Genomic DNA, 21433 nt, shown 5'->3' on the forward strand with positions numbered 1-21433 from the left:
TAGCATCGCTATCAGTCACTGTCATTGTTAGTGTTGTGTGCAGAGGGGGGCTTACACTTTGCGGGTAGGTGGGCGGAGACGCCTGAGGGCCTGTGGTTGGTGCTGGCTGTCCTGGTCCGTCTGGTAGAAAAACATCATGAGAGCCTCGTCAAGCAGCAGCCACGCTGGCAGACCAAGCAGCCTCTGGGGGAGACAAGAGAGAGGGAGAGGGAGAAAGATAATGACGTCGTGTTTGAGGTGGACGATGGGGACTCTTCCGTCAAACTCTCAGGAGTTTGATGGAAGAGAAGCAGGAGTGGATGGGGGGGAGATGAAGTGAGAAAGATTACAAGAGCAAGGCGAGTGAAGGCGAGAGAGTGCGACAGAGTGAGAACTATGTAGGTTGCGTGGGAAAAAAATGCAGAAAAGAGAAGTGGGTGAGTGGGAGAAAGAGAACCTGGTCGTGTTTTTAGCGATGGAGCAATGCTGAAACATGTCAAAAGTCTCCCAACTACAGTCAGTCGGACGTGATGTGGGCACAGGGCAGAGCAACAAGAAGAGAGCAGCAACGCCTACATGTAGAGCTCCATCTGCAAGCTGCTGCTGAAATATCCGATTCAGTGCTGATCCACCTCCAGTATCGTTCAACCCACTGTGTTGTAGGCCTCTGCACCGCACGCCACAGAAGACGCCAACAACTCTTTCAACTGTACAAAATAAAAGCCTGCAATATGCATGAAATTAAATTACCTTCATGTAGGTGTCCAGTTCAGGGATTCTGCTCTCTGCGATCTCCCTCTTGTTCCCCATGAAGACTTTTCCTGAGGAGAATCAATGAAAAATAGGTGCAGGAATAAAATCAGCAGGGGTCAGCGTCATCAGTCATACTGTAAACTGATATTTATGGATGAAGAGAAGGAAGAACAGATGCTCTTGCTACTTGCTACTGCTCGTTGAAATTTAAAAAAGTGCTGATAGACTGAACCTAAGATGCAATATTATTATTTTAGGCACAATTTCACTGACTGCATATGACCTTTGTGTCATGCATAGATGCATATGCGATGTGATCATTATCCCTCCGTTATTGCACTGATTGACACACAACACTGACACGATTTAGATCTGTATTCATCTTCTGTATCGTGAGGCAACTCCAAGGGAAACGGGATATGCAGGTAGGACATAATGTTTAATATTTCCATATGTACACATAATCACATTGAACTGAGTGTTAGAATGTGATCTAAAATCAAAACCACAGTCTTCAAAAGAACTTCCCTCTAAACCAGGAGTGACCAACCTTTTTGGTATGATAGCGTGGTAGTAACGATAGCGTAGTAGTGACGATAGCGTAGTAGTGAAGATAGCGTAGTAGTGACGATATCGTGGTAGCGACGATAGTGTGGTAACAACGGTAGCGTGGTAACAACGGTAGCGTAGTAACAACGGTAGCGTGGTAGCAACGATAGCGTGGTAGGGACGATAGCATGGTAGTGACGATAGCGTGGTAGCGATGATAGTGTGGTAACAAGGCCATATATAGTGACGCATAATGCATACCATGGTTGACTCTAAATGGACCATAATTTACCAAAATAACATCACACTGTATTGAAGAAGACTTGAAACTAGCAATTGAAATGTTTATTTAGTGAATATTAAATCAAGTAAGAAGAAGGGTAATTTTCTCATAGACTTCCATGCTGTGTTGCATTGACCTTCTTTTAACAAGCTGCCCGTCATGGCCAGTGAAGAGTTCACTAAGAGGCATTTTAGCGTTGGCTTCGCTTTTCAGAACTGGAATTGACACCTTCTCTAAACATTGTGTATCACGATATCTCAATATATTTCATGACAATGTCAGTTCTACTTGAATTTCCATAAGAATGTTTGGTAGCGCAGCAGCACATGTAGTTATTGGGTTACTGAAACTCAAAACCACATTTAATTTGTCCCAAACTAGACAGATCCAGTAGAAAACAGCCTTCAGCCATTAATATCACACGAGTCCAGTCAGAAATGATGAGGCTGTCCAAATGCTCTAAATCAGGCTGCTCAGCGATTCATCCAAAGCCATCCAACACTGCTGTTAAATCTAATTTAGCACAGTCTTAATAACCCATAATCCAGCCCTCTCTCCTCTTCACACCATCACTCACAGACACAGTTTCACTCATTTACGAACTTGCTGATGAATCACTCACTCATCTGCTCTCCTTTCAACATCTGCTGGGGCCTTGCTGGATAAAACACTCTGCTGGCCATGAATCTATGCTGACAGAGCTGCTTTTTCTGTCATATGACCTCTGTTGCATTTAGCATACAGCTGATAAAATAAGATTCATCTGATTCCATGTCCGTTTACTTCTTGTATACATATCTTGTTCATACATATCAAAGAAAGGCAAAGAGAGCGAGGGAAGGAACAATTCATTTTCATTAATCACAAGAGTTTCAATTTGACCGAAGAGACCTATGTCACCCACCATCCCCTCATCCCCCTCCATCTCCCTCCTTCCGCTTTCTTATTCCTGATCCATCCTGATGAGATTTGGCACTGCAATTAAACCCATCAGATCTAATATTATCCAGCAGACTCCTCTGTGGCGGACGCTAAATCAGAGTTTGTAGAAAAGTGGAACTTTCCCAAAATAGAACATGACATTGAAAGAGAAGTCTATAAAATAATTTATGTCACAGATTATAAAGGCTTCAGTGTCTGGTGTAAGGAAGGAAGCAAACATGTGATAACATTATATTTATACTGTGAATGCAGAGTATAACAGACTGAACATGTGCCTTTACCTGAAAGAGCAAGTACTTTACTGGCTTATCTTTAGGAGAATATTAACTGAAAATAAAAAGGGAGGGGGAGGGGGGGGGGTCTCCAGAGTCTCCCTATCAGACCCGCTTGAACACATGGTTAACTAGTATGTTACATCTATACTTGGGCAGGTACTAAGTAGTATCCATCCATCCATCCATCCATCCATCCATTGTCTAGTACTAAGTAGTAATTTAAGAATATTACATTACCACTTGATCAGATTTAAGAAAGGTCACTTTGCTCAACCAGAGTGGTGCATTTGACGAGGAACGTGAGAATGTGCTGGTTAAGCACTCGCCATTCTAAATACATTAGGATATGGACAAAAGCCAAAAGCTCACAATCCCAACAAGTTATCTTACATTTAATTTAGACTTTGAAATGCATTTCTATGACTGGTGCAACTCTGTGTGCCTGTCCCGCTGTGCAAACAGCACACACAATGCTATCAGGGGAAGAGGAGGCACGTATTGGAGGGCATAGAGGAGCTGAGAAAACAGGAGAGCCTTGTTTTAATGGTTAGAGTCAATGCAGTTCTGGCAGAGCTCCAACACCACAAAGTGGACTCTGAACACATAACTCTAGAATACAGCAGTCATATTGTCCACTGGTACCTGGTTAATGTCACCTAAATAAAGTAGTCGTGTAAATCTCAAGGGTCATTTTTTGATCTGTAATCTACGTGTAGATGCAGTAAATGTTAAGCCAACTACAATACTTAAACAGTAATGATGTTTACGTGCACACTCATATTCCACTATTATTCCAAATATAAAAATACAATATTGTGAATTTGATATAGGTCCTGTGAACATTTATTCTCTTTGAATATTCTGTTCTATTCTGAGTGGAGCGTTTTCAGATGAAGATGTGTGGTATACACTGATCAGCCCCAACATTATGACCACTGACAGGTGACGTGAATAACCCTGGATATCTTGTTACCATGGCACCTATCAGTGGGATGGATATATTAGGCAGCAAGTGAACATTTTGTCCACACAAGTTGAGTGTGCAGGAAAAATGGCCGTTAGTGTAAGGATGTGAGTGACTTTGACAAGAGCCAAACTGTGATGCTAGACGATTGGATCAGAGCATCTCCAGAACTGCAGCTCTTGTTGGGTGTTCCCGGTCTGCAGGGGTACCTATCAGAAGGGGTCCAAGGAAGGAAAACTGGTGAAAATGTTCATGTTGGTTCTGATAGAAAGGTATCAGATGGTATGTAGACTGGAGGAGCCGGGATTCAAATGGCCAATCTTCCGATTGGAGGACAACTCGCTCTACCTCTGAGCAACAGCCGCCCGAAACAACACCAAATGCAGATCCAGGATCCTGTTCTGCTCAATATTTCTGCCTAAAAATCTGTTAAGGTTTGCTTTTTGCTGTAATGCCAGGGTCTGGGGCCTTATTTAGAAATAAATATGTACAGTAGTCAACAGCGAAAGAGACATTTTTTTTATCTAGTTTGAATTGTCATGAATTGCACATATATTATTTACGTAGATTTAAAATATATTTTTTCAAATCAATAGTCTCAGTTTGTCATAATCATTAGTTTAGTGTGAAACTGCTCAGTGAACTACTTATCTAGTCTCACAACGTCCGCACCAAAACGGGCGTTAGCTCATCCTGCTAGTTTGCTAGCTAGCTTAGCTACGTCCCATCACTAATGTAACGTTATCTTAGCTGATGTGCTTTATCCAGAAACTCTTTTAATCAGATCTGTTGTTATAGTAACGTTAAATCCTGGTACTGAACACACAGAGAGACCTGTTGTTATAGTAACGTTACATCCTGGTACCCAACGCACAGAGATACCTGTTGTTAGTGTGAGTAACGTTACATCCTGGTACCCAACACACAGAGAGACCTGTTGTTATAGTAACGTTACATCCTGGTACCCAACACACAGAGATACCTGTTGTTATAGTAACGTTACATCCTGGTACCCAACACACAGACCTGTTGTTATAGTAACGTTACATCCTGGTACCCAACACACAGAGAGACCTGTTGTTATAGTAACGTTACATCCTGGTACCCAACACACAGAGAGACCTGTTGTTATAGTAACGTTACATCCTGGTACCGAACACACAGAGAGACCTGTTGTTATAGTAACATTACATCCTGGTACCCAACAACACACAGAGAGACCTGTTGTTATAGTAACGTTACATCCTGGTACCCAACAACACACAGAGAGACCTGTTGTTATAGTAACGTTACATCCTGGTACCCAACAACACACAGAGAGACCTGTTGTTATAGTAACGTTACATCCTGGTACCCAACACACAGAGAGACCTGTTGTTATAGTAACGTTACATCCTGGTACCCAACACACAGTAAAATGATTAAAAGTCCAGGATGTGAAGCAGTTCACTTTTGAAACTGTCTTCAGCTGGGTTTCAGTTCCTCCAGCCACAGGTTGAAAACTCAGCTCAGCTGTTGTCATGAAACCAGTCTGTTTGTCTCCATGTGAAGGAGGCAGAGTCAGTAGCTGTATCTAAAGGTAAAGAGTGACGAGGCAGAAAGGATGCAGTAAAAGAGTGTCGCCTTTGCATTCAGTCAGCACCATCCAAGAAACCATAGTATCACTGCTGACTGACTCTATTCTCACTAAACAGGACTGATGATGCATTCATAAAGATACACGGCAGATTTACTGACATTAAGTCTATTCTATTTGTATTACAAAGTTTTCCAAAATGTCATGTTTAAATATGCATATCAGGCATTTTGTAACAGTAACAGTGCAATAAAAAACACTTACAATAACTTGATCGTGGGGACGTTCCATTATTGGGATAATCGTAAATATCGTCACGAGTGAATTGAATCAGCTTTCTATCTCATTGTCATGGTAGACTGCTACCACAACTACTGTTAATACTACAACTACTGCTACATCAACTACTGCTAATACTACTACTACTGCTACTACAACTACTGTTAATACTACTACTGTTAATACTACTACTAATACTACTGCTACATCAACTACTGCTAATACTACCACTACTGCTAATACTGCTACTACTGTTAATACTATTGCTACTACAATTAATACTACTACAACTACTGTACTACTAATACTACTACTAATGTTACCAACACCAAAGGCAGATGGAACCCAAGATCCTAGTCTGCTCCAGATTTCTTCCTAAGTCTGTTTTCTCACCACTAGGCGGCACTGTAACGCTTGCTCCTGGTGATGTTGAGGAAAAGGTATTGGTAAATCCTGAGCGTATTCTAGTCCTGCTCAATGTGTAAAGTGTACTGAGATAACTTCTGTTGTGATATGACACTATAAATACAATTTAATTGTATAGATCGATAAGAGATAAGTAGAGCCTGGTTGGAAAAAAGGCCTCCAGGAATTATGAGAAAGAAGACAATTTTGCTATATTTAAAATTGTTTCTTTCTTTCTAGACTGGGATGGTCTATTAAGCAACAAAAGGAATGTGAGGTTTATCCAGCGAGGGCCCTTTGATGAGTGTATTGCATGACGACACAGCTGCAGTTATCAGTGCTGTGAACACACACTGACCTGGCAGGGAAGGCAGGGTGCAGGTGTTGGGTCCAGACTTCTCTGGGTTTTCAGGAGAGTACTTGGCCTCGAGGATCTGGTGCATGTTGAAGAACTCTCTGTACCTCCTATAGATGAGGTACTTACTCCCGCCTTTAGTCTTCACCTCAGTCACAAACACCTGGGATAGAAACACGCACACATGAGCCCGTTTGGTTTCCTCATCTGGACTCAGTTAAATGCATGTGTTGCTTTATTTAAACTCACAAAGTAGTCAATGAAGCCTTTCTTCTCCTCGATGTCAGCAATGGTGGCGCTGATAGGGACGTTATGAGGCAACTGATCAAAGTCACTGAGGCAACCAAACAATCTGGTTAGAGTATTTGACACTTCAGATGTTCATTTATAATCCTGTTCTATGGAGGCGTTGGTGCTGAAAACTACATCTTTATTTTTTATTTCACATTTGACACCTTGGTGTTTACAATATTAAATAGGTCGATGGTCAATTTCTAACAGAATCAAAGTCAAACAGATCAACATATCTACATATAGCCCATATTTGGTCAAATGTTCAACATTCCTTTGTGTTATTTTGCTGCACGAGTTCCATCTAAAACACATTTCTTCAACATTTAACCAAAGAAAACGCACTACTTCCTCTAACATTAAGTCGTTGTAGTTTATGTGTTATTCTAGAAGAGAAAGTGAAACCAGAAGACATCAACGTGTGATATAAATAGATGCCAATAATATCTCGAGGACATTGTATTGGCATTCATATGTGCTAAAAAAAAAAAAAACAATCGAGCAGTGAGGACATTAAGTCAATACAAGGTTGCTGATGTGTTCCGTCTAATGAACTCACCTTCCGTCTCGCAGATGCTGTGGCAGCGACATGATTTCTGCGCAGCTTTGATTGCAGACAAACGAAGAAAGTTTGAGTTGGGTGCGGCGACTACAAGAGTAGACGCGCTTCTAACACGAACACTGACTGGAGAAGAGGAACTGTGCGTAAAGAAGCACCAGGAAGCGAGAGGTGGTGCGTTAATTTGGATGCGCCGGCGTTACGTCCCATGGGTTTCACGTAAATGTAGTAACAAACGTCAGCAGATTCCGCACACATTCACAAAAATAGTGTATCTCATATGGATTGTGAAGAATGTGACTGTGCACGCGTCACTGAAGTGATCCACCTGAGGTTTCACAGCTGACCCGCTTCCAGTCACGTGTTAATACGAGAGCAGCGTCCAGCTCGTTTGGGCGTGTGCTGATCGGATCTCATGCATGGTGACGAGCGGGCGGGGACTTCAGGGTCATAGATAGGGTGCAGCTGTCACGTGAGATGGTGAGAGACAGGTGGGCTGTGAGTTGACCAACTGATGATCAATCCGCAGCAGAGTGGAACAATCCTGGGTTTATAAATTAGACCTAAACACTAGCCTACACTTATTGATATACAGGGACATACTATGTATGTAAACCATCCTGAGCATACAGCAACATCTGGTTAGTTACTGGTTACCTGTCTGTCTCTACATGTCAGCCCTGTGATAGACTGGTTACCTGTCTGTCTCTACATGTCTCCCTGTAATAGACTGGTTACCTATCTGTCTCTACATGTCGGCCCTGTGATAGACTGGTTACCTGTCTGTCTCTACATGTCTCCCTGTGATAGACTGGTTACCTGTCTGTCTCTACATGTCGGCCCTGTGATAGACTGGTTACCTGTCTGTCTTTACATGTCTCCCTGTGATAGACTGGTTACCTGTCTGTCTCTACATGTCAGTCCTGTGATAGACTGGTTACCTGTCTGTCTCTACATGTCAGCCCTGTGATAGACTGGTAACCTGTCTGTCTCTACATGTCAGCCCTGTGATAGACTGGTTACCTGTCTGTCTCTTCGTGTCAGCCCTGTGATAGACTGGTTACCTGTCTATCTCTACATGTCGGCCCTGGGGTAGACTGGTTACCTGTCTGTCTCTACGTGTCAGCCCTGTGATAGACTGGCTACCTGTCTGTCTCTACATGTCTCCCTGTGATAGACTGGTTACCTGTCTGTCTCTACATGTCAGCCCTGTGATAGACTGGTTACCTGTCTGTCTCTACATGTCAGCCCTGTGATAGACTGGTAACCTGTCTGTCTCTACATGTCAGCCCTGTGATAGACTGGTTACCTGTCTGTCTCTTCGTGTCAGCCCTGTGATAGACTGGTTACCTGTCTATCTCTACATGTCGGCCCTGGGGTAGACTGGTTACCTGTCTGTCTCTACGTGTCAGCCCTGTGATAGACTGGCTACCTGTCTGTCTCTACATGTCTCCCTGTGATAGACTGGTTACCTGTCTGTCTCTACATGTCAGCCCTGTGATAGACTGGTTACCTGTCTGTCTCTACATGTCAGCCCTGTGATAGACTGGTTACCTGTCTGTCTCTACATGTCTACCTGTGATAGACTGGTTACCTGTCTGTCTCTACATGTCTCCCTGTGATAGACTGGTTACCTGTCTGTCTCTACGTGTGAGCCCTGTGATGGACTGGTTACCTGTCTGTCTCTACATGTCTACCTGTGATAGACTGGTTACCTGTCTGTCTCTACGTGTCAGCCCTGTGATAGACTGGTTACCTGTCTGTCTCTACATGTCAGCCCTGTGATAGACTGGTTACCTGTCTGTCTCTACATGTCGGCCCTGGGGTAGACTGGTTACCTGTCTGTCTCTACGTGTCAGCCCTGTGATAGACTGGCTACCTGTCTGTCTCTACATGTCTCCCTGTGATAGACTGGTTACCTGTCTGTCTCTACATGTCAGCCCTGTGATAGACTGGTTACCTGTCTGTCTCTACATGTCAGTCCTGTGATAGACTGGTTACCTGTCTGTCTCTACATGTCAGCCCTGTGATAGACTGGTAACCTGTCTGTCTCTACATGTCAGCCCTGTGATAGACTGGTTACCTGTCTGTCTCTTCGTGTCAGCCCTGTGATAGACTGGTTACCTGTCTATCTCTACATGTCGGCCCTGGGGTAGACTGGTTACCTGTCTGTCTCTACGTGTCAGCCCTGTGATAGACTGGCTACCTGTCTGTCTCTACATGTCTCCCTGTGATAGACTGGTTACCTGTCTGTCTCTACATGTCAGCCCTGTGATAGACTGGTTACCTGTCTGTCTCTACATGTCAGCCCTGTGATAGACTGGTAACCTGTCTGTCTCTACATGTCAGCCCTGTGATAGACTGGTTACCTGTCTGTCTCTTCGTGTCAGCCCTGTGATAGACTGGTTACCTGTCTATCTCTACATGTCGGCCCTGGGGTAGACTGGTTACCTGTCTGTCTCTACGTGTCAGCCCTGTGATAGACTGGCTACCTGTCTGTCTCTACATGTCTCCCTGTGATAGACTGGTTACCTGTCTGTCTCTACATGTCAGCCCTGTGATAGACTGGTTACCTGTCTGTCTCTACATGTCAGCCCTGTGATAGACTGGTTACCTGTCTGTCTCTACATGTCTACCTGTGATAGACTGGTTACCTGTCTGTCTCTACATGTCTCCCTGTGATAGACTGGTTACCTGTCTGTCTCTACGTGTGAGCCCTGTGATGGACTGGTTACCTGTCTGTCTCTACATGTCTACCTGTGATAGACTGGTTACCTGTCTGTCTCTACATGTCAGCCCTGTGATAGACTGGTTACCTGTCTGTCTCTACATGTCAGCCCTGTGATAGACTGGTTACCTGTCTGTCTCTACATGTCGGCCCTGGGGTAGACTGGTTACCTGTCTGTCTCTACGTGTCAGCCCTGTGATAGACTGGCTACCTGTCTGTCTCTACATGTCTCCCTGTGATAGACTGGTTACCTGTCTGTCTCTACATGTCAGCCCTGTGATAGACTGGTTACCTGTCTGTCTCTACATGTCTCCCTGTGATAGACTGGTTACCTGTCTGTCTCTACATGTCAGCCCTGTGATAGACTGGTTACCTGTCTGTCTCTACATGTCTACCTGTGATAGACTGGTTACCTGTCTGTCTCTACATGTCTCCCTGTGATAGACTGGTTACCTGTCTGTCTCTACATGTCAGCCCTGTGATAGACTGGTTACCTGTCTGTCTCTACGTGTGAGCCCTGTGATGGACTGGTTACCTGTCTGTCTCTACATGTCTACCTGTGATAGACTGGTTACCTGTCTGTCTCTACATGTCAGCCCTGTGATAGACTGGTTACCTGTCTGTCTCTACATGTCAGCCCTGTGATAGACTGGTTACCTGTCTGTCTCTACATGTCGGCCCTGTGATAGACTGGTTACCTGTCTGTCTCTTCGTGTCAGCCCTGTGATAGACTGGTTACCTGTCTATCTCTACATGTCAGCCCTGGGGTAGACTGGTTACCTGTCTGTCTCTACATGTCAGCCCTGTGATAGACTGGTTACCTGTCTGTCTCTACATGTCAGCCCTGTGATAGACTGGTTACCTGTCTGTCTCTACATGTCTCCCTGTGATAGACTGGTTACCTGTCTGTCTCTACATGTCTCCCCTTGATAGACTGGTTACCTGTCTGTCTCTACATGTCAGCCCTGTGATAGACTGGCGTCCTGTCCAGGGTGCACCCTGCCTTCACCCAATGATAGCTGGGATCGGCTCCAGCCCCCCCAACCCTGAATACAGGATAAGCGGTAGACAATGGATGGATGGATTATTATTATTATTCTCACCATTGAACATATCATTACAGCATCACTTCACTTTCTGCAACATAATGATGCGGTTTCACCTGAAAACAAACACATGCATCAAAAACATGCATCAAATATCTGATGTCTATGTTTTATTAATTAGCAGTAAAGCCTAAATCAAGAACAGATGTAAATACATTTCATTTTGGGTCTTTTTTTGCACTCGTCCTTTGTTGAAGAGGTCACTACCAAATACCGACTGCAAATGAGTTTTAAAAAGCAAATGTGAGTGTATAAATGTCTTGGAGTCCCAGAGCACTTCTCACTCCTCTCAAAGAGCTTCTGTTTATTCCACAGTCCCACATTCACTACCTGAACGTAATGATGAACTCCCATGTTCATGATCAGAGTAAATACAGTGGCTCCCAGCATCACACGCTGGATCAGCATTGAAGGAGTACGCTTCATTTTCAAGGCCAGCTGTTATCATGACTTTTGCCTCCGTTCCTGATTCACTGACAAGTGACGACACAAAGATAATCTAAACGCTGATTGGCTTTGCGTCAGAGCGCCACACATGAATTTGTTGCTTAAGTTGAAATATTTCAACTCGAAAAAATGTGCCTCATTTGCATTATTTTTGCCACAGAAATCACCTGACGCAAATTCATGGCAAATCATGTCTTTGCATTGACTTTATATGTAGTTGCAAATTAAACATGCTAATTTTTCTAAGCGGATAACAAGGATAACTATATAGTATGGCGGAATAACAACTGCAAGCACTTCGACGTCGGCGCAGTAATATCATCACTCAAAACATGACGGGACTATATACCTTCTGCTTGTTTTCACAAACCTGTACGATGCACGTTATAACCATGATGTTTGATTCTTCACAAACTATCTTACTACAACCTGATGCTTCCTCAACTGTGCACAAACTACTACAGGTAGTGCAGGCGGCGGCGTGCAGGTCACGTAGGTTCTATTGACGGAAGTAAGAGGGGGAGCGGAGTGATGATATTACTGCGCCGACGTCGAAGTGCTTCCAGTTGTTATTCCGCCATACTATATAGTTATCCTTGTTATCCGCTTAGAAAAATTGGCATGTTTCATTTTGTGTAACCAAACTTGGGTCGTGTAACTACTCACGTAACCGTATTTAAATAGGGACAACGTGGAAGTGCTTGGTCGCTTCTAACTTCACCCCCCTTTGCATCCTAAGGAATATACTGGGACAAGCTACATGCTAGCAAATTAGCGCTGCGTGGAGTGCGCGCAAGAGCCATTGAGTGCACGCACAGAGGAGAGGGAGGTATGTATCACCTCGTCTAAGATCAGAGCAGAACATAGTTCAGTATGGAAATGCGGTGGTGTTTTCCTTTAAGCTGTCCACAGGAGATACTCTGTTCTACTCACTAAACTGGTTCATTTGAGTCTCTTCTTGCAGCATGGACTTCCTATCCTCTCACTTCTTATGTCACTGGAAGCAGAACATTTTTCAGATAGAAACACAAAATAAATACTGCTGAGAGTAGATGCAATGAATCTGAGGGGGATAACAGCATACAATAAGAGGTGATGAGCGTTTGGAACACTAGATGTCAGCAGAGTTGTGTTTTTTGTGTGCAATATAAATTTCATGCAGACGAACTGATCATTTCTTATCAATCTTGATCTTGACTGTCTGAATACTGGCAGCAAGGGGGGATTATTCATTCATACTGTATGTCAACACATCTCAAGCTGTGTGATCAAACTAAATATGCTACATATTTTCAGAGGATTGTTTCAGATTTGTATTTTAAATGATCTAGTCTATATATATATATATATATATATATATAATATATATATATGTACATTTCTTCTGAGATGTTCCTCAATGGTTTTTATGGTGTCTGCAAAAAGTTATTGGATTGCTCAGTATGAAAACTGGATCCTAAAAGAACATATTGGAATTAAGGTAACTAGAGTATCTCCAGGCTGCTACATTTGGATCAATAATAAAAAATAAACATTTTCCCTTGATTTTCTTCTTCCATGTTTTTGAACTGTCAGGAAATTCAATTCAATTCAATAGTGACATAGCACAGCAGAAGTATGGTAGCCTTGAACTAACAGCAACGACAAAAAAAACAACAAAAAAACACAACGTCATAAACAAAAACACAACGAAAAAAAAAAAACACAATGACATTAACAACAACACAATGAAAAAAGAAAAACACGACATTAACAAAAACACAACCACTGGGATCGTTGAAAATAAACTGAGTCATCCAGCAGTGATGATAATGTAGTGATCGTCTCATAATTGAAAGAAGAAAATGATAACGATCAACGATCCTGCTATGACTCCGTTTATTTTCAACGTTCCCAGTCGCGTCCAGGTGGAGGTCCCTGCTGGATTTCTGACTTGGCCGCTCCAAAAGGCGGATTTAGTTTTTCTGAAGCCAGTCTGTTGTGGACTTGCTCCGGGGTTTTTGGTCGTTGTCCTGTTGCATCACCCACCGTCTACACAGTTTCAGCTGACGTACAGACAGTCTCACATTATCCTGAAGAATTGTCTGATATACTTGGGAATTCATCTTCCCCTCAGTGATTCCAAGCTGGCCAGGCCCGATGCAGCAAAGCAGGCCCAAATCATGATGTTTCCTGGGTTGTTTCTTTACCTCATTGATGAGTCTTCATTGTGCTCTTGGTGTCATTTTGACTGGGCGCCCACTTCTTGGTGGAGTAACAACAGTCCCAAAGTGTCTCCATTTGTAGATTGTTTGCCTAACTGCAGACTGGTGAATTTCTAAATCTTTGAAATCACTTTGTAACCCTTGCCAGCTTTATGTAGATCAACATCTTGATCGTAGATCCTCTGAAAGCTCTTTTTGGCAAAGCATGGCTCACATAAGCATGTTCTTCTTGTGCAGAGCAAACTCAGGGTTTTTATTGGTCAAAGTAGCAGTAGTAGTCCACACCTCCAAACTTATCATCTTAACGAGACTCCAGGTGTGCTAAAACCCGACTCCAATTAGCTTTTTTGAGGTCTTTAACCCCTATGATTCACATACTTTTTCCACAAGCACTATGATTTCTTTATGATTGTTCTCAATACATAGACATGCAAGTTAAAAAAAAATGTTGTTATTATTTCGGACACATTATATTTCTCAATACCCTTGACTTAGATGAAGATAAGATTTACATTTTATGACAAATATATTCAGAAAACCATGAAATTCAAAAAGGTTCACATACTTTTTCTTGCCAATGTATTTTTATGTTCCTGAGAACATGTTCCTGAGTGGTCACAGACATGGATGTCTCAGGTCTGGATGGCACAGGTCTAGAAGGAACGTCAGAGGTCCCCTGCAGAATACCGACCGTGCCTGCAGCAATGGTCGTAGGCAGTCGTTCGTCTCTTGCTGGTGGTAACATAACTTGGTTAAAGCTCTGGCCATTCCATTACAATTTTTGCCCGTTGCTTTAACATGTTTTGCAAAACTTCGCTCATTGTGTCAAAACTCTACACACAAGCAAATAAGACACAACACTGGGAAATAAACCATTCACATCCATGTCAAACTTAAACTCTGCTATCGAAACCTAAACTCTGCTTTAAAAACCTTACAATCCTTTGTCAAAACGTCACTGATGACAAAATGATACAGCCTTGCATCATATGATACACTTTCAGATAAGCAGCAATACACTAGTCTACTTTATATAAAACACTGCAGTCTTACATTTTCACTGTTTTTTTTTTCAGTTCTACAGAAGGCACGTTTTCACAACAAACAAAAAAATAAAATACTCAATACAGTACATTGCACTACAGTACTTCACAGTACTATATATTCAGTGAAAGCAAAAAAAATAAAACAAAAATAAAGCCAAAAATACACTATACTGTAAACACAGAAAAACACGTTTGTAGGTGGGCTTATGGATCCTGCCGTCTGTTGGGGTCTGGCCACAGGATCTCATCTACATCGCAAGCAATGTCTTCTCCCGCCAGGCATCAGGGAAATATCCCCTTGTGTGCCGAATTCATCCATGGATTGACCTCACCTCAATGTCTCCGCAGACCTGTTCCATTGCCTGCAGAAGAGGCATGCGGGCACGTGGTTGGTGGTCATATACATGCCATCTCCAAGCCGAAAATAATTCTTCTATAAGGGTTTAGGTATAGGGTTTAGAAATGGCGAGTAAGGGGGAAAGTATACCACTTCAAATTGATTATGGTTGGTGAACCAGGTCCGGACCAGAGCAGCCTGATGGAAACTGACATTATCCCAGACAACAACAAACCTGGGCTGCTCTGGTCTGTCCTGTACAGCTATATCATGAAGAGCATCTAGAAATGTGATGATATGTTGTGTATTGTGTGGACCTAGTTTTGCATGATGGTACAGACTAGCAAGGACCACACCGTCAACGAGATGCGTTTAAGGATTTTATTGATATTGGAACGAAAAAGACATGTCGAAGATCTCGATTCTGGATGAGGAGCGTTGTGGGGCTTCTGTGGAGGATCAGCCGCCGCTCCCGGGCGGCGACGGACCCCCTCATGGACCTATGAAGGAGAGGATAGAAGGAAGAGCAGGGAGAGAAAAATGGGGTGGGGGGGAGGGGCGCAGAGTGCGGGAGCGAAGCGGAGGAGAGGGTCAGGTGGTTATTTATAGGATGCGGAAATTGGTGCTGTTGAGGTGTGGTCCTGCTCCCGAAACTTCGCCACTTAGGCTACAATTCACTAGCAAGGACCACACCGTCAACGAGATGCGTTTAAGGATTTTATTGATATTGGAACGAAAAAGACATGTCGAAGATCTCGATTCTGGATGAGGAGCGTTGTGGGGCTTCTGTGGAGGATCAGCCGCCGTTCCCGGGCGGCGACGGACCCCCAAAACCTCCAATTATTTTAGCCGAGATTGAGCGGACCTGAGATCTTTGAGATCCGAACGGATGTAGCGGTGGTACGTTTGGGAGGACCAGCGGCCCATGATGCGAATGAAATGTTCTGGGACGCCGCTACGGGAGGCTGAAGTGGCAGCTCTGATCCTGAAGGAGTGCCCGGAATAGTTGAGGGGCGCGATACCGGACGATGAGAGCACGAGGCGAAGGTGATGGTGAAACCAGAATCGTGTAGCCACTTGGCCGGATTCGGAAATAAAGAGGGGATCTGTCATTGTAGAGCTCTGGGATTTGCGGAATTGCAAGAAGTTCGAGAGGGTTTCGAAGGGGTTTAGTGGTGATTGGACCTGGAAGAAGAAGACGGGTGTAGGCGGACCAAATTGATTAGTTTTGGTTTGCTTTAAGTGGAACACCATGGTGTCGTCTGAAAAGTGGGACAAATCGGAAATGCAAGCGTGACGGCTCGGGTCGTAGTAGATGGTTGAGGAGGTAAATTCGGCGCATCTGAGGAAACCGAAAAAGGCTAGCAGAAACATGGCTTCCAGGGTTCTGGCGACTTGGGGAGTGCCGTACCCGGAGCGGATTGTGTGGAGGCAGGTGAACAGCAGGTCTGCGGTAAGAGGTAGACGCTGAGGTTTCGTGGCTGGCTCTTGGCGTAGGAGTCCTCTGATGAGGGAAGTTATTTGGGGATGGCTGGTGGCCAGCCCCGGACTGCCGGTTATTAACTTGGAGAAGAAGCTTAAGGCGCTAAGGTAAGCTTTGATGGTGTGTGTTTTGATTGCCCTGATGGAATGGGCATGAGTGATGTAAGAAGTCAAGGTGATGAGATCGAACGACGGAAAGGTTATGTTGTATAGGTTGTGGAATTGGTGGAAGCGATTAAACCATTGCAGCGTATTGGTGGAAGCGATTAAACCATTGCAGCGTATCCAGAACGCTGCAGCACGTCTTATCTTCAATCTACCCAAATTCTCCCATGTGACCCCCCTCCTCCGTGACCTCCACTGGCTCCCTGTTGCAGCACGCATCCAATTTAAGACGATGACACTGGCCTTCAGGGCCATCAATGGAACGGCACCCATCTACCTTCAAACACTGGTCAAACCTCATGCCCCGAAGCGAGCACTTCGCTCCTCTACTTCAGCTGGCCGGCTGGTACCACCATCGCTGAAATCAAACAAATGTCGCTCAGCAAAGTCCAGACTCTTCTCTGTTCTGGCGCCTCAGTGGTGGAACGAACTCCCGACTAATGTCAGGACAGCTGAGTCATTTGCCATTTTCCGAAAAAGGCTCAAGACTCACCTGTTCAGACTTCACCTCGACTAGCATGACCTCCCCCCCCCCCCAAAAAAAAAAAAAAAACCCTTACCTATAGCACTCTGATCGTAGCACTGTTGCTCTTGAACTACTAGTTTACTCAGATGAGGACCTAACACTTGTTCTACTTTTAGCTCTTACTTTATCGGCAATGATTCGTTGTGGTTTCCTTGTTTCCTTCTTTTGACAAATGTACTTATTGTAAGTCGCTTTGGACAAAAGCGTCTGCTAAATGACCTAAATGTAAATGTAAATGTAAATGGAAGCTTTTCCAAGCCGTCCAGTAGGAAGAGAGGGTTGAGGGTGATAGGCTATTGATGATGGAGCTCTGGGATTCGCTGATCAGGGGTCTTAGCGCTGGATTTACAAGTTGAATGTCAGCGCTGAATATGGAGGAACTGGCGTCGGGAAGATGTCGGCGTGAGGCGCCAAGCTTCTGAACTTCTGGAACAAGAAGCGGGAAAGAGAGTCAGCAATGGTGTTGGCATGACCGGGTACATGAGCTGCGCGGAGAACATATTGATGGGTGACGGAGTGCCAGATGAGGCGTCGTGTGAATGGCATGATGGATGGGGAGTTGGAGCGACCTTTGTTAATGATGTCTACGACCGCGAGGTTATCGGAATATATGAGAATGGATTTGCGGGACCATTCGTGTCCCCACAAGATGGCGGCGGCTATTATGGGGTAGATCTCGAAGAGCGCAGAGGAAGCGACCTGGCATTCATTTGCGAGTTCTGGGGGCCATGCTGCTGCGAACCATCTTCCATTGTAGAAACCCCAAAAAACCGACTGAAGGAGCGGCATCGGTGTACAGGTGGATGTCATGTGGGTGCGTAAGTTGGTCGTGGTAGAAGAAGGTGATACCGTTCCAGTTGGAGAGGAGGTTGAGCCACAGGCGGAGTTCAGCACGGCTTGGGCTATCCAGGGAGATGGAGGTCAAGAGTGATGGAACGGAAGAAGCGACAGATAGTAAGTGGGATATGAAGGCTCGCCCTTGGGGGATGATGCGTAGGGCGAAGTTAAGGTGGCCCAGAAGGGACAGCAGTTGACGTTTGGTGCAGCACGGGGCGTAAAGGAAATTGGAGATCAGGAGGCTGATTCGGTTGAGCTTTTCAACCGGGAGAGAAGCCTGGAACTTATTTGTGTCGAGGGTGATACCGAGAAACTCTAGGGATGTGGAGGGGCCCTCGGTTTTCTCGGCGGACAGTGGAACTCCAAGGTCGGCAAAGACTGAAGTCAAGATGACCAGGCCGGAGGCTGGTGGTGATGATGGGGGGGAAATGATAAGAAAATCATCCAAGAGATGGATGACGTAAGGAATCCCGTGGTTGTTGGACAGGATCCAGCAAAGGGCTTCGGACAGGGTGTCGAATAGTTTGGGGCTGCTTTTGCAGCCGAATGTTAGCCTGACGGCGAAGTAGTATACACTGCGCCAGCGGACACCGAAGAAACGCCAGAAGTCGGGGTGGATGGGGAGGACTTGAAGGCATTGGTGATGTCGGTTTTTGAGAGCCATGACCCTTTGCCGGCAAGTTTAATGAGGGCGATGGCATGGTTGATGGTGGCATAGTGAAGGGAAAAATCCTCACTCGGGATCAAGCTGTTGATGCTGGGGATGGTACTGCCGTGGGGTGCTGAAAGATCTATGATAATGCGTTTCTTGCCGGAGTATTTCCTGGTTGCAATGCCGAGGGGGCTGATGTGAAAGTTAGGAAAAGGGGGATGGACGAATGGTCCGATCATGAAGCCTTCCTTGACTTCTATTGCCAGCAGGCGGTCGACTGATTTTGGATCGGTTATAGCTGACTGGAGGTTTTTAACCTCGAAAGGAATGGATGGGTGTGTGGAAAGTCCGGGATGGAAACCCTCTTTGAATCCTTTAATCAGGAAGTGAACGAAAGCTGGATCGGGGTGGTTACAAAGTGCTTCTGCTAAAGCTGTGATATTAATGGGTGTAGATAAGTGCTCACCTGGTTTCGGCGAGGTAGGGTTGTGCGGGCATGCTGTGCGGGCATGCTGGGCGGGCGTGGCCCCCGCCGCAGAAGGAGCAGACGTGGAGGAAGCGGCACTGGGACATGGAGCATCCGGTGCTATTGAAGTTGTTGCAGATGGAACGTCCTCCTTGGTGGAAGATGTGTCTGCCTTTTTTATCGATGCCTTTGGTGATGGGGAAGGTGGAGGGTGCGGATGACACCCGTTTAGGAGAAATGGGTGCTGGTGGAGGTGCCGACGACAGGCGGGAGAATGCTGACGCTCTCGTTCGGCTTTGATACGGCTCATTGTGGGTGGGGATGGAGCAAGAAGAGGCTGGGTGAGATGGGCCGCCGCAAAGGGGGCATTGGAGAGCTGCGCGGGCGGCGAAGATGCGGCAGTATATTTCGTTGTCAAGAGTGCCCCAGTAGGTGGCCTCGTTGAATTGTGAGAGGCGGGCTGCAGCTTGGGAGGTGAAGTGTATGTGGTATTGATAGAAGCCGTTTCCGCCAAAGCGGAAGGCAAGGTTCAGGATGGTGGACAGATAGTCGTCCAGTTCATGTCGTCGCGTGGGGAATTTGGAACATAAGACGTCTCGAAAAAGGGAGAAGGCGTAGGCAAACTCTGTGGGGTTGAGTTCTCTAGAGCGTGTGGGTGCTCTCACTTTAGAGTGGGAGCACCCTTCTTAACCTTCGTTGGATCTATTGGCGGGTGGCTGGTGGAGGGAAGGCAAGATTAGGAGTGCGAGGTCGATGTAATTACCGTCTATTATCTGTTTACGTAGGCTGGTGGGAACTGGGGAAGGACGGGAAATGAAAGTGTTAGGGTGGTGAGCAGGAAGGTTGGCTGTGGAAAGAGTGAAACTAGGAGTTGCCTGCTGGGGGGGGAGCCCGGGTGCTGGCATCCCGGAGCCGATGACCCCAGCTGACCAGGGCTGCTGGGAATGCTGGAACTGGGATGACGCAGGTCCCTGCCACCTGGCGCAGGGCGCTGGCATCTCGGTGCCAGGAACTGGAGCGGACTGTGGTGGTTGTTGAAAAACTGCGGCGGGGGGCGCTGGCATCTTCCTGCTCACCACCAGCAGCCCCTGCTGGAACAGGCTGCTGTAGTTGGAAGTAAGCAGCAGGAGTCACTGGCATCCCGGTGCCAGGTACCCCTGCTGCCGCGAGCTGCTGTGTTTGGAAATAGACAGCAGGGGGCGCTGGCATCCCGGTGCCAGGAGCCCCGGCTGGAACTGGCTGCGATGGTTGCTGGTAATAGGTAGTAGGTTGCTGATGCTGGTGGTGGTGATGAACCTGGTGGAGGTTGGAGGGTCCTGACATCCGTCTGGGCGCCCCCTCTGGAGTGTAGGGATGGCGGGAAGTGGTGGTGACGGTTCTGGGGTTGTTGGTTCTGGCGGATGATCTCTGACTCTGTTTTTGATGTTGCTTTTCTTGTTTCCTTTGGGCTGAGTTGTTTGGTGGTGCTGTCCCTTTAACGAGAGCGTCGACGTCGCTGCCGGAAGGGGTGTGCGTGATGACGTCACCCGAAAGCGACCTGGTGTTGACGGAGCGAGCGGCCATGAGTGTGGAGAAGAGTTTTGCTTTATTATCGGATCTGTGAAACGGAATGCCTTTATCTTTTAAGGTCTTTTGGAGTGTGGCTACTTTCCAGTCGGAGATTTTTGAAGCTGGAGGCTGGTCGGGGGATCTGGCTGGAGCATGGTGCCGTTGCGACCGGCGAGTTGTTAGGCCGGGTTTGTCGGAATGACGGCGGGAGGCTGGAGTGGTCCTCGGCGAGTTCCGGCGACAGCGACGTTCTGTCCGCGCGTTTCCCCGTCCTCTCTTGGCTGCTGGAGGAGGTGGGCTGGGAGACACGGATGATTCGTCGGGCGAGCTATGATAGTCTTGGATATGGAGAAGGGATGAACCAGGCGGGATACTGACTATGGATGAGACGGAGCTGGGTTTCATCGGGGACGCTGGCGTCCTGGACATCGTTGGAGCCACTGAAGTCGGGGTCTCGGGTATGGAGGTGACGTTGGCTTCTGGTGAATCGTGGCCTCGGTGGAAGAGGTCGTCGTCGGAAGGGGATAGAGAGACGAAGTCCATCTTGAGGTGAGTTGCCTCTGAGGTGATCCGCACGAGTTTGCTCGTGCAAAGTTGGTCGTTCTTTGGGCGAAGTCGCGTGCTCTCACGGAAGCGAAGGCGCAGAGTGCGGGAGCGAAGCGGAGGAGAGGGTCAGGTG

The 21433-nt window shown here is 46.0% G+C and overlaps 2 protein-coding genes across 2 annotated transcripts in view; one reads left to right on the forward strand and one right to left on the reverse strand.

Annotated features, from left to right (window-relative positions):
* The window catches only part of ncf4 (neutrophil cytosolic factor 4), a 39651-nt gene extending 32197 nt beyond the window's left edge, over nucleotides 1-7454 (reverse strand). Inside the window, exons 1-5 of the mRNA XM_084006378.1 lie at nucleotides 7211-7454; nucleotides 6610-6694; nucleotides 6364-6523; nucleotides 730-800; nucleotides 56-183 (exon numbers count right to left, since the gene is read on the reverse strand). Coding sequence (XP_083862504.1) covers nucleotides 56-183; nucleotides 730-800; nucleotides 6364-6523; nucleotides 6610-6694; nucleotides 7211-7242 — 476 coding nt within the window. The 5' untranslated portion in view covers nucleotides 7243-7454. The remainder of the gene's footprint in view (nucleotides 1-55; nucleotides 184-729; nucleotides 801-6363; nucleotides 6524-6609; nucleotides 6695-7210) is intronic.
* The window catches only part of pvalb7 (parvalbumin 7), a 42269-nt gene that overhangs the window by 14358 nt on the left and 6478 nt on the right, over nucleotides 1-21433 (forward strand). The window lies entirely within an intron of this gene.

Source organism: Eutrigla gurnardus (assembly GCF_963514095.1).
Source record: "Eutrigla gurnardus genome assembly, chromosome: 3".
Taxonomy (NCBI): Eukaryota; Metazoa; Chordata; class Actinopteri; order Perciformes; family Triglidae; genus Eutrigla; species Eutrigla gurnardus.